The sequence below is a fragment of the Pelodiscus sinensis genome, chromosome 21, assembly GCF_049634645.1.
Source record: "Pelodiscus sinensis isolate JC-2024 chromosome 21, ASM4963464v1, whole genome shotgun sequence".
Lineage (NCBI taxonomy): Eukaryota > Metazoa > Chordata > Testudines > Trionychidae > Pelodiscus > Pelodiscus sinensis.
This window is the reverse complement of record NC_134731.1, coordinates 18,239,821-18,252,356: the sequence shown is the minus strand read 5'-3', so window position 1 is coordinate 18,252,356 and position 12,536 is coordinate 18,239,821. Positions and strand designations below refer to the sequence as shown.

General features: G+C 59.6%; 1 protein-coding gene and 1 long non-coding RNA gene across 5 annotated transcripts in view; one reads left to right on the top strand and one right to left on the bottom strand.

The window, feature by feature from the left end:
• HIP1 (huntingtin interacting protein 1) overlaps positions 1-6,269 on the top strand; it is a 116,834-nt gene extending 110,565 nt beyond the window's left edge. For 2 of the 3 annotated variants that reach the window (XM_075905021.1, XM_075905022.1), the window contains exons 25-31: positions 202-295; positions 1,102-1,202; positions 1,486-1,591; positions 2,259-2,382; positions 2,646-2,707; positions 2,884-2,995; positions 3,562-6,269. In XM_075905021.1, coding sequence (XP_075761136.1) covers positions 202-295; positions 1,102-1,202; positions 1,486-1,591; positions 2,259-2,382; positions 2,646-2,707; positions 2,884-2,995; positions 3,562-3,572 — 610 coding nt within the window. In that variant the 3' untranslated portion in view covers positions 3,573-6,269. Of the gene's footprint in view, positions 1-175; positions 296-1,101; positions 1,203-1,485; positions 1,592-2,258; positions 2,383-2,645; positions 2,708-2,883; positions 2,996-3,561 lie in introns of those variants that run through there. The other variant, XR_012897130.1, reaches the window with a different exon arrangement.
• Positions 6,270-11,553: 5,284 nt separating this feature from the next.
• The window catches only part of LOC142819283 (uncharacterized), a 9,801-nt gene continuing 8,818 nt past the window's right edge, over positions 11,554-12,536 (bottom strand). For both annotated transcript variants that reach the window (XR_012897132.1, XR_012897131.1), the window contains exon 3: positions 11,554-11,690. This is a non-coding gene — a long non-coding RNA (uncharacterized LOC142819283). The remainder of the gene's footprint in view (positions 11,691-12,536) is intronic.

Sequence of the window (12,536 nt, the reverse complement as noted above, 5' to 3'; positions counted from 1 at the left end):
GTTAAAGCTAGCTACCAGAATTGCCCCCCGCAGTCCTCGGACCTCTCCTCCCGGCGTTCTCCGAGATCATCCCTGATGGCTTCCACTAGCGTCAGCTGCTCCCTCCAGGGCTCTAAATGAGTTTCAGCAGGCCCTGGTGACTCGATTGCATCTAACTTAGCAAAATGTTCTTCAGCCTGTTCCCGGCCTTTGTCCCTGCAGGATTCTGGGCTCCTGCACGGACCTGATGCAGGCTATCCAGGTGCTAGTCCTGGCTTCTAAGGACCTCCAGAGGGAGATTGTGGAGAGCGGCAGGGTAAGCGGAGCTCACTCGCGCTGGCCTTAGCGGGCGGCTCCCTGGCAGCTGGGCCAGAGGAAAGTCTTCCGGGGGCCACTGTTAATTCAGGCTGCCACAGAGGGGGGTCCTCGAGCTGGGCATGTGGGTGCCACAGCCCTGTAGCTCCTGGCAGAGGGAAGCACCAGTCAGGAGCCTGGCTCTTCATGGAAGCTGTGAACCCAGAGGCGCTTTGGTGGGGATCAGGTTCCCGAAGAGCTAGGCTGAGACCTCTGCTGTCCCGTCAGCACCTGTCCCTGCCCTGAGCTGGGTGGGGCCGCTCTCCTAGCAACTCTGGCTTTGGACATAGGCTCTGCTCACCGAGGGGTGGGGGAGCCTTGCTAAGCTGGCCTGGGACATTCCTTGGGGCGAGTGTTCTGAGTGGCAGCGGGGGCTCAGGCCTGGGCCCTGTGGGGCAGGCGGCCGTGGCAGAGCCCTCCCAGAGAAGTGAGAAGGGGTCGGAAGAGGAGGGATGGGAGAGGCAGAGAGGGGGAGAGAGCTGTAGGCAAGGGTGGGCTGGTGAGAGAGCCAGCAGCTCTGCCATGGAAGAGCTGCTGTCTGGGAGCCTCTTCACTCCTCCCCGCTCAGGCTGGAGGGGTCCGTGTGCCGGGACATAAACCCTGCCTGGGTTCCGGCTCGGTATCTCCCACACGCTCCTCGCTGGCTGCTGCGAGCTGCTTCCTCCTCCTCCATGCCCACGCTGCTTCTCCCAGCTCCGTCCGGGCCAGGGGCAGGCGCCGCTCTCCAGCCTCCTGGGCCTGACCCTTGGGCCTTGCTCTGACCCACAGGGTGCGGCGTCCCCCAAGGAGTTCTACGCCAGGAATTCCCGCTGGACAGAGGGCCTGATCTCCGCGTCCAAAGCTGTAGGCTGGGGAGCGACCGTCATGGTGTGAGTGCCTGCGTGGTGCTGCGCGCTGAGAGTGGGCAAGACGCCAGGGCTGCGTCGGGCACAGCACGTGAAGTCACTAGGAGGCTCGGTGCTGGGTCCTTCCCCAGGGTTCATGCGTCGTGCCCAGTGAAGCGCGTTCGAGAGCAGGAGTCAGACCTGGCTCTCGGCTGGCGAGCTGAGGGCCACAGTGGCATTCCCTTGTCTAGTCTGCAGAGAGCCGGGGAGGGGGGTTGCTATTCCCTGCCCGTTGGGGTCCCAGCCTCTCCCTCTGCTGCCTTCGCAGGGACGCTGCTGACCTGGTGGTGCAGGGACAAGGCAAGTTTGAGGAGCTGATGGTGTGTTCCCACGAGATCGCGGCTAGCACCGCCCAGCTGGTGGCTGCCTCCAAGGTAGGAGCTTTGCCCAGCCGGGCGGTGTGTCCGAGGTGCCGGCTGGCGTGCCTGCTGCAAAGGCGGGCGGGGGCTAGGTAGCTAGTCTTCGTGTGGCTCTGGCTCCTGCTGAGTCCATGCTCGGAGGGTGGGAACTGACCAGAAGGGGAGAGCATCAAACCCCCCAGCGTCAGCTCCTCGCTGGGGGCACAAGCTGCCTCCAGCACCAGCCGCCGTGGCTGTGTGGTGGGCAGAGCAGTGCTGCCCCCAAGGGGCGCAGGCCTGTGTGCCAGGCCCTGCCTCCACCCCTGGTCTGGCGCTGGGGCTAGGAGGTCGACTCCTCCCCCTGGGCTGTGGGGGATGGGGCCCAGCGGCACGACTCCTTCCCCGTGCAATTCTTGCTCTTGGTGAGTGATTCTCCCCTGCGCCTGTGCCAGAAGGAGGCTCCGTATGTCCGCTCCCTCCCGCTCAGTGGCAGGCCTTGTTCTGGCGCTGTGAGAACAGCTCCCGCCTGCTGCTGGAGGAGGGGGCGCTCTGCTGGTCTCCAGGGCACCAACCGGGCTCTGGGGCCGCGAGCGCAGAGCAGTGTCCTGGGGCGCCGAGGTGCTGTGATCCGCTCCCCCCGGGCCGTTTCCTTGCCCTGCCTGTCCCGTGTGAGGCGAGCAGGACCCGTCTCTTTATCCGGCAGGTGAAAGCAGACAAAGACAGTGCGAACCTGGCCAGGCTGCAGCAGGCATCACGCGGAGTCAACCAGGCTACCGCCAGGGTGGTGGCCTCCACCAAGTCGGCAAAGTCTCAGATCGAGGAGAAAGGTGAGAGCCTGGCTTCCTGGAAGGGCCCCTAGCTTCCCCAGCAGCTGGTCAGATCAGTTTCCCTCCCATCCTCCGCTCATCACGCCATCCTTGGGCACACCCTTCACCTGGGTTTCCCCCCCCCCCCCCGGCTTGGCCTTCCCTGGCCACCTGCTCAGCGCGCAGCTGGAGAGCCCGCGCAGCAGTCTCAGCACAGCCCCGGGGAGCCGGGGGCACAGGGAGGAGCTCCTAGCGGGTACAGCTTGTCTGTTCTTCCCCTGCAGACACTATGGACTTCTCCAGCATGACACTAACTCAGATCAAGCGCCAGGAAATGGACTCTCAGGTAGGGGCATGGTCTCTTGGGCGGGCTAGAGCCTGCGCCGTGGTTTCTGGCCGGGAGGGCTAAGAAGGGAGGCAGTGGGGATGGGGGGCAGGCGGCGGGCCTGGAGGGAGAGCTGCCGTGAGGAGGAGGGGCAGCTGCTCTGGGCTCTGGGTGATGAGCGGCTCCCTTCCCCGTAGGTGCGGGTGCTGGAGCTGGAAAACCAGCTGCAGAGGGAGCGCCAGAAGCTGGGAGAGCTCCGCAAGAAGCATTATAAGCTGGCAGGCGTGGCAGAGGGCTGGGATGAGGACGGTAAGTGCCCCAGGGTGGAGGGGAGCTAGCTCACAGCCCGAGCTCCGCCGGGGCAGGGGTCCTTTATGCCAGTCGCCTTGGGGGGAAAGGAGGCAGAGAGCAGTTGTGGTTTGCCCAGGGCCACGCAGTCTGAGCTGGGAAGAGCACTCAGGAGTGTCCGTTCCCATGCGGGACCCACTACAGTACACCGCGAGCCAGACTCCCCTTTGCAGGGCTGCGGGCACCCCGGCTGCACCAGCCCAGCCTCTCCTGGCCAGGGGCGTGTGGGCCCCTACCGGCCAGCCTCTCCTGGCCGGGGGCGTGTGGGCCCCTCCTGGCCGGCCTCTCCTGGCGGGGGGCGTGTGGGCCCCTCCCGGCCGGGGCACTGCAGGGAGCAGACCAGAGATGGCGGCTGAGGAGGCTGCCTGTGTCCTTGTTGGAGGAACCCCCAGCACCTGGCAGGAACGATGTTTGTTCTGTTCTCACGCCCGAGCCCCAGTTCTAGGGTAGGGCCCCTCGCACCAGGTGCTGCGCAAACATGAACCGAAAAGATGGTGCCAAGGAACTGTCCCATTCCTCCCCTCCAGCGGCAGAGTAGCTCCCGCGCCTGAAGCGGCAACCGACGGACGCCCTTTCAGTTGGCTGGGGCCCACCTGAGTGCAGCTCTTTCTGAAGACACAATAAACCGGTGCAAACTGCGACTCGAAGCACACGTCCTCTGCGTTCCCGAGGAGCCTCCTCTCCACCGTGCCCAGCCTGCGCGTAGAAAGGCCGAGCCCCGAGTGCCAGGAGCAAGGCTCTCTGCAGGCACGAGACACGGACTCTGCCCACGTATTTATTGTAGCCGCGTGGCTTCCACTTCTAACCCTCTGGCTCCGCTGATTGCACGCACCAAGCCGGTTTTGCCTCAGTGGCACATGAGCCAGGACTCAGCCAGCACCTGGCAGCAGCAGCTCTGCCCTGGCAGGAGACGGTCGGGCTTTCTGCTCTCACTGTGCTTCTCCAGCCCACCATTGCGGACGCTTGCCTGGTTCCAAACCAGCATCCCGCCAGATGGAGCCTGGTCACACTGGCCAGGGCGTGGAACGGCAGCCTCGCCAGTTGTGCTGGTGAGGCGGGCTCCAGGCACACAGCCCTCCCCACCCCCACGCTTCCCCTCCCACTGGCGGTTGGAAGCTGGCACGGCGCCGCTCACAGCTGGGGGCGTGCGGGCCCAGGGCGGTGCCGCACCCTCGGGTGGATGATGAGTGCCTTCAACTGCTGGAAGAGGGCCAGCGGGCCACAATAACACCTCATCCGCGATGTCTTACTGCACTTGGAGCGGGCTGCCCCAGGCCAGCGGGGCCCAGCGCGCAGCCTGTGGGAGCCCTGTTCCCTTAAAGCCATGTTAGACAGCTGGCCGGGCGGGAGGGGCCTTCCCCAGTCGCTCCCCTGGCTCCTGCAGGAAGAGCAGGACCCGTGCTGCCAGCCCCTGCACCCCCTTGGTGCAGCTTGGGAGCAGGTCCACTTAGCTGCTAGCCCGTCCTCTCCTTGGGCCATCCCCCCGGAGTGCGGCGCGGGGCACTGTGTGAGTGCAGCAATAAACCTGCCACGTGGGGCAGCTCCTGCCGCTCCGCTATTCCCAGGGGGAGAGACGGCTGCCCCACTGGGCGCACACGGACCGGCCCTGCCAGCCCTGGTCCGCGCCCCAGGGCCAGGCCCCAGCCCCAGCCTGGAGTAGGGCTCGGCGGGGCACCCAGCTGCCCGTCCTCCCCTGCTATGGGGCTGGCACTGGCTGCTCTGGAGTTTGGCACAAGACCGTCTGTCTGCCTTTGCCTGCCATGCTGGCGCAGGGCTGGGGTCTTCTTGCCGTCTCTGGTGCCTGGGAGCTGCGGCGGGGCGGGAGCACTGCAGTGACCCATGGAACCGCCCCCTTCCCCTCTGGGGGCCCAGCAGGCTGAAACCATGCGGGGGCCTGTGTCTCTTCACCCCTTCAGGGGCAGCAAATCCAAAAGCTCCCTGCTGCCCTCCCCCCATCCGAGCCAGCTCACTGCTGAGAACGTGGCCACTGCCACACCCCCCCACAGCCCTGCGCAGACCGGGCTGGGCCGATCCGGCTCAGTGAAATCCCCTCCCTGCTGAGCAAATCACGGCCAGTCTCATCCCGGGAGATCCTACTGCACTTTGAAGAGGGGCTGAGTGTGCGCGGCTGCCCCCTCGCCCCAGCCTGTGGGTCGGTGCCCGGTGTGTGTGGCTGGTCCTGCTGCCCGGCCTAGGGGCTACAGGGCGATGGCTGGGTTGTGGTTGCCACCTCCATGGCCCCCAGTGTCCGATGTGAAATCCAGGGTTGTGTCCTTTGGAAGTGGCCCTGCTCTGCCCTGGATACCTGGGGAGCTGCTGAAGCCAGACTGGGTCCGCCATTCCAGCTGCCCTTTTGACAGCACGGCTGTTTGGCCCTGGGGAGCCCAGACCTCTCCCAGGAGCGGGCCACGGGCCGACAGCCACAGTCCTGCCCAAGCGGCTCTCCCCCGGCTCTGGTACGTAGCTCTCGGTGTGCCAGCCCGGGGAGCAAACAGAAGCCACGGCCTTCAGCCAGCCACCCAGCCAGCATTCAGCCTGTGGGCTCCTGCCTCAGCCCCCGCTCCCTGCTGGCTGAGGCCCCCCCACGGGGCCCGTCTGCCCGATAGCACTTTGTGCCTGCTGCTTTCACTGCCCCCAAGTCTGTCTCTGCGCAGTGAGACTCGCTGCCTGCCACAGGCAGACAAACCAAATACAGCCCCTGCTTCAAGGAGCATGGCCCGCCACCCACCTGTCCAGCTTCCCCCAGCGGCCTTGGCTCTCTGGGCTGCTGACACAGGGACAGAGCCGGGAGGGGATGGGGGGTACAGGGGTTGGTGGAGATGGGGGGGCTGACAGATGCTCAGCAGGAGGGGGCGGGCTGATGGGTTCTGGGGGACAGGAGATGGGAGCTTTAACGGGGTTTTTGGGGATGGTGGAGGGGGACTGGCAGGTGCTCAGCGGGGGGGCTGATGGGGTCTTCAGGGACAGTGGAGGGGGGCTGGCAGGTGCTCGTCTGATGAATCTCGGGGAAATCTCACATTCGTCTCCCACGTGACGTGACTTTTCATTTCCTTTTTAACGGCGCCAAGCCGGGTGCCAGCACCCTCCGAGCGGCCACGTGACTCCGCCCGGGGCTCCAGGCAGGCACCTGCTGCCGAGTGTTTTGATGATGGAGCGGGGAGGTTCATCAGCCTGCGCTTGGATGCGGGGACTCTCAAAATAAAGCATCCAGCCCAGTGGTGGTGGCAGACTGGGGCATCCTTTGCACTTTGTGGCTTAGTTCAAGTGACATGGCCTTCCCCGTGGCTCCCTGGGCTCTGGGCCCCTGCGGCCTCCCCTACGGCTCCCTGGGCTCTGGGCCCGCACGACCTCCCCTATGGCTGCTCTGGGCCTCTCCTGCGGCTTCCTGGGCTCTGGGCCCCCACAGCCTCCCCTGCGGCTCCCTGGGCTCTGGGCCCCCACAGCCTCCCCTGCGGCTCCCTGGGCTCTGGGCCCCTGCGGCCTCCCCTGCGGCTCCCTGGGCTCTGGGCCCCTGCGGCCTCCCCTGTGGCTCCCTGGGCTTTGGGCCCCTGCGGTCTCCCTGGGCTGAGCAGACCTGACAGCTTTTTCTGTCGGTGCTCCAGGCTGTCCTGTGGCTATTTTGGCAGCTCTGGTTGAGTGTCACTGCAAATGTTTCCTAAGGTGCCTGTAGCCCGGAGGAGCAGGCTGCCTGTGCCTGTCTCCGTGCTGAGTCGGTGCTGATGGCCCTGGGGGAAGCATGAGAGACGCCAGCCCTAGCAGACCAGACACATGGAAGGGTTCCTCCCAGAGCCTCTTCCCAAGAGGGGGTAGCACTGATCCAGTGGATCCCAGCAGTGGGCACCTGTGACACACAGGGCCTGCTGGGGGACAGGAAGGGCGCATGGGTCGGGCAAGCGAGGGTCTCATGGGGACTGAAATCCAGTGAGAGGCCAGGCTTGTGCGTTCACCCCCAGCACAGGCTGCTCCTCCCCTTCAGCTTTGCCTGGAGCGGCTGCTGCTTCCGAATGGGAGAGGAGCAGCCGTGCCACATCTCCCTCGCACCTCTGGGCGCTCTGAGCAGGGGTCCTGTTCACCTCTTTGCTGCCCAGCCGTGGCATTGCTGCATTAGCAAGCACCCAGCGCTAGACAGGCCACACGGCTGGATCCTGGCAGCAGTGCCCGGCAGGCAGGCACACGTCAGTTCAGTGGCTGGTGCTGTGTGGTGGAATCTGCTGCTCAGCTGGAACAGGAATCTCTGCAGCCACTGGCAAAAGGGCTGGCCGGGCGCTGGTCTGCTTGCAGATGGGAGGGAGGGCTGGAGAGCAGCATTGAAACCTGTTCGTCCACAGGGCCTGAGCCTCCTGCCCCCCGGACCAGCACTTGACAGTCCTGCGGAAGTGGACGGGTCTTCCTGCCAAGGGATGAATCAGAGGGTCTCTCCATGCCCTGAGCAAGCTAAAGCAGCAGGGGCCTGACTGTCAAAGGGTCTTGGCTTTCCTGCCACCTGCCAGCAGCACCCGGCAGCGGTGAATGCTCTGAGAATCGGGCTGCAGGGTCCCAAGCGGAGGGGCTGTGCTAACAGGACCCAGAGAAATGCAGCCCTGGGGGTTAGTTTCTGCCCATTGCACATTTCTAACCTGGGATTCTGTCAGCTGACGTCAGGGCAGTGAGTGGTGTGTGTGTGTGCTATACACCTGAGACTTCAACTGCTGAGACCGGGGTCCCTTGCAGCGGGCAACCTGGAGGAGGTTGACGAGCGCCCCATTAAGTTTGCAGGGAGAGCTTATTACACTTCAGATTTTAGCTGCTAGAATCTTTGATTCCTTAGCAGTGGGCAGCCTGGGGGAGGCTGAGAAGTGCCCCAAAGGATCTGCCACCTGGGAGTGACACACATCCAAATGCCCAAGCTCTCCCTATATCTGTCCCTTAAGACCGGCTGAAGTTCTTTTAAATTGTGCCTGGTTCTGTTACAGCAACTGAAGGAGTCAGGTTAAAACTTAAACAGTTACAGGTTTATCGAGGAAGCTTATAAATCATATGGTTGCAATGGCTATTGTTCTATTTCTTAACTGCTAGCAAAATATGGTTACAAATATGGTTACTTAAAAATGGTTACAAAGAAGATAAAGATAGGGAAAACAGAAATAATAGTACCAAGTAACAGCTTAACCTTTAAAGAGGTCTAAGTCTGTGTACACTTAAGACAGAGGACCACATCCAGGTACAATTTTTACCCCCTTCTGCGCCTTTCGACTTCAGCGTGTCAGGCCAGGGCCGGTCCCTCAATTCGTAGGAAAGATGAAAATACGAGGTGGGGGTCCCCATAGAACCTCGGGAGGTCAATGTGATGGACCGGGCTGTGTCTGGGCACCGCTGAGGGCGTCCGCTCAGGGCGAATTGCTCAAATCCGGGGCTCCTTACAGCCCCCAGACTGGTGACCTCTCCAAACAGGCCACAAACCAGTCTCACAGAGCACTTCAGCTGCCTGCCTGAAGCCTCACGAGCAAAACCCCTCCGACACCCCAGCAATATCCGTGCCCCAGACAGCCCCGGGCCTCATACACAGGTGGGGGGTCCTAGCACCCAATCCCACCTACCCCGAACAAGTTCTGTCCGGTTCCAAGAAACCAGCCACAGATCCCTGGTCAATTTACCCTCTGGACCTTACCCACAAATCACGCTGGGCCAATCCTTTAGCGTCTAACAACTAAAGGTTTATTATTACAATAAAGAAAAGCATGAGAGTAAGGTTGTTAAAGGATAGTACGTTACATGCACCGAATCTCCCAGTGCTCGATGCAGGCTCTAGCAGAGATGTTACAGCTGCTGGTTTAAAAGTTCTTGTTGCACATCCTAGCATCAGGATGGGTTCACAGGTCTTCCGGGCTCTTCAATCCCTGCAGTGCTGCCTCTGGGATGAAGTGCTGAGCTGAGAACAAAATGGCATCGACTGCATGGCCTCTTTATACCTCCTCCCTGGCCTCTTCTAGTATGTAGCAGGTCACCTGGTCAGAGGCCAGTCTCTGTGTTTCCTGCTGGCTGCTCTCAGGTGACAGCCCCCATTCTTTGGGTGTGTCCTTGGCCCATTGAGAGCCATTGTTCCACAGGGCCTCGGTAATTAGCATGTCCACATGTCCCTGCCCAATGCTTAACCACATGCAGGGAAATCTTCAGTGTCCATACAAGTACATGCTAATAATTGCACACACAGACACATTATACAAACACATGAACAGCGTCCATAGGATTATCAAATAATAAGCTTCTATTCAATACCTCACATGGCCCCCTCCTATACCATTTTTGGGGCCAACACCCCCACCTATGGGTGCATCAGGGATCTGGCTGCTCCCCTCAAGATCCAGCAACGTGACACTCAAACACCTAACCCGACCAGCAGGCAGAGGGTAGAATGACACTCAAAAGTGAGTGTGCTGCTGTACCCATCTTTATACCCATGGGGTCACATATTTCTCTTTCTTATCTGTGATGCCAAATAGTGCTGGTCTGCCTTTTGTGAGACCCGTTCTTACAAGGGAGTTGTGAACTTAATTTACACTTGTAAGAGAGAGTTGAGAGGATTAAATTGGAAGTACTGGAGATTCTTTTCTCAGTGGGGAATTCCTCTCCCAGGGACGGCTGTGTGTTCGTATCAACATGGGTGCCAGCCGGGCAGTTCTCGCAGCCTCGAGCTCAGCTTATTGCCTTTATCGCTCTCTCCTCATATCTATGTTTTCAGCTTCTCAGGATCAGATGAGCCAGCATAGACTATGCTGATTTTATTGCTCCCTCTCTGCCCTGTATGCTTCGGGAACCTCAGAGAGGCAAATAAGATGGATGAGATGGGGGGCGGGGGCTGTCTGGCTACAGATTCTATTTGCAAAATTGCAACGAGTGTACTTAGGACAAACAGCTGAGGGGCCTGAGTGCCAGGAGGCCATGAAGGACAGAGACATGGGCTAGCACACTGCAAGGGCGCAGCACAGCAGTGAGGGGAGGCAGGTGAAAGGGCATCATTGGGCCAGAGCTGTTTGATGGTGCCGACAGGCTGGCCCTCGGAGTAGGCTGGGCCTTTTCTCCACCCTCCAGACGCCAAGTTACTGAGCAACAGCAATGATCCCAGAGCTGGGGGAGCAGCGTAGGAGGGACAACTCAAAGCACAGCTTGGCTAAGCCCCAGCGAAGGGCTGGACTGTACTAATCTGCCACGAGTGGAAGGGTGTGAATGCCAGCAAGGGCAGGGGCACATGATGCTGCAAACAGCCACCTCTGCTGGGGGGGGGGGGTAGAGAGGGAACAAGCTGGAAATTATTGGAGACATCTGGTATGAAACAGCCCTGCAGGGAACTGGGAGGGGGGGGGAGGCTGAACAAGTTTGTGGGTCTTGCCCAATACCTGCAGGTGCAATGCTATAGGCACAGGACTGGGTGCTGCCCCTGGAAGCAGGCATGCATGCAGGGTTGTCATTCCAGCTGCAGCAATGCCCCAGCCTGCACAGTACCAAGCCCCATGGTCCATGCCACTCCAAGCAGGCACTGACTCCAGGGAGGCCACAGGCAGCAGCCCATCCTCTTTAGACAGATGCATTTGCGTGACGTAGCTGTGAGCGGGGCACTGCGTGGATTGGTACCAGCTGTTCGCTCCAGGATACACCCTTCCTGGGGGCTGGTTTGTTGCTCCCACATCCTTGGCTGTGGCCAGCCGTGCCAGACACTTCAGAACAGCGCTGCAGAAAATCAGCTCTTGGCCCCTGCCTCTGACTCTGGGCTCAGCTGTTCCAGCTCCCCCGCCTAGCCTGGGATATTTGGGGGGGAGGGGGTAGCAGGCTGAAATTGCACCAGACTCATCACCTGCTTGTGAGCACAGGTGTGAAATCTCTGTGCCCTGCCTGGCCGCCACAGCCGGGGCTTTGGCTGTGAAAGCTGAGCCGGCCACGCGTTGAATGGAGACGCAGCCATGGGCAGCTGTGGGGCAGGCAGTACAACTCTGCTAGCAGAGCGCAATGAAGTGCTCACACAGTGAGGAGGAGGGGCACATTTTTCCTGCTTGCAGCGCATCTTCAGGCCAGCAACCCCGAGCTGGAGAGGAGCACCGCAGCTGGCAATCACAGCACAGGCAGGTGGAACTGAACCGGGCTCGGGTCCTTGGCCTAGGGCAGAGGGAGCTGAGACCCTGGCTGCACAGGGCTGCTCATAAACAGCCTCTAGCTCAGAACCATTCTGCTAGGGCTGTGAGCCAGTCCCAGGCGGCTTTCGCTAGCCTTACCCCAGCATGCACCCTGTCTGCATATTCCCCAGAAGTGACACCCTCTGCTGCCCAGCCCTCGCTGGCCAATCCAAGCCCATACTAGTCTGTCCATTCTAGTAGTAACATGACCTGCGCAAACCCTCTGCTCCCAAAGGGCGCTTCCCCGCCATTTCAAGCCAGACACCGGGGCTTAGCTGAAATAGTCCAACAAGTGTATTAACGACCCCCAGCTAGGCTGTGCTCTCTTCAAATGGAGGAGGCATAAAAGTCACGACTGGATGCAAGACGGACAAAATAAAATTCCACGAATGCCTGTCCTGGAGAGTATCGCTCCTACACATGTGCCAGCAACTTGGCTGGCAGAGCTTCATTCAGACAAGACCCTCCTCTTCAGCGTTGCTGCTTTTTGTTCTCCAGGTGCTGTGAAGGCCCTGGGCAGAGAGAAAGGGAGGGAACCTGTAGTGGGAAGAACACCTCAGCAGCCCAACACTGTGGCATTTAATTTTAAAAAGGGGAACTATGCAAAAATGAGGAGGTTAGTTAAATTAAAAGGTACTAAAGTAAAATCCCTGCAGGCTGCAGGGACACTTTTCAAAGACACCATAATAGAGGTCCAACTTAAATGTATACCCCAAATTAAAAAACATAGTAGAAGAACTAAAGAGCCTCCGTGGCTTAACAACCATGTAAAAGAAGCAGTGAGAGATAAAAAGACATCTGTTAAAAAGTGGAAGTCAAATCCTAGTGAGGTAAATAGAAAGGAGCATAAACGCTGCCAAATGAAGTGTAAAAATATAATAAGAAAAGCCAAAAAGGAGTTTGAAGAACAGCCAGCCAAAAACTCCAAAGGTAATAACAAAATGTTTAAGTACATCAGAAGCAGGAAGCCTGCTAAACAACCAGTGGGGTCCCTGGATGATCGAGATACAAAAGGAGCACTTAAAGACGATAAAGTCATTGCAGAGAAACCAAATTAATTCTTTGCTTCAGTCTTCACGGCTGAGGATGTTGGGGAGATTCCCAAACCTGACATGTCCCTTGTAGGTGACAAATCTGAGGACTTGCCACAGATTGAAGTGTCATTAGAGGAGGTTTTGGAATTAATTGACAAGCTTAGCAGTAACAAGTCACCAGGACCAGATGGCATTCACCCAAGAGTTCTGAAAGAACTCAAATGTGAAATTGCGGAACTATTAACTATGGTTTGTAACCTATCCTTTAAATCAGCTTCTGTACCCAATGACTTGAAGATAGCTAATGTAACGCCAATATTTAAA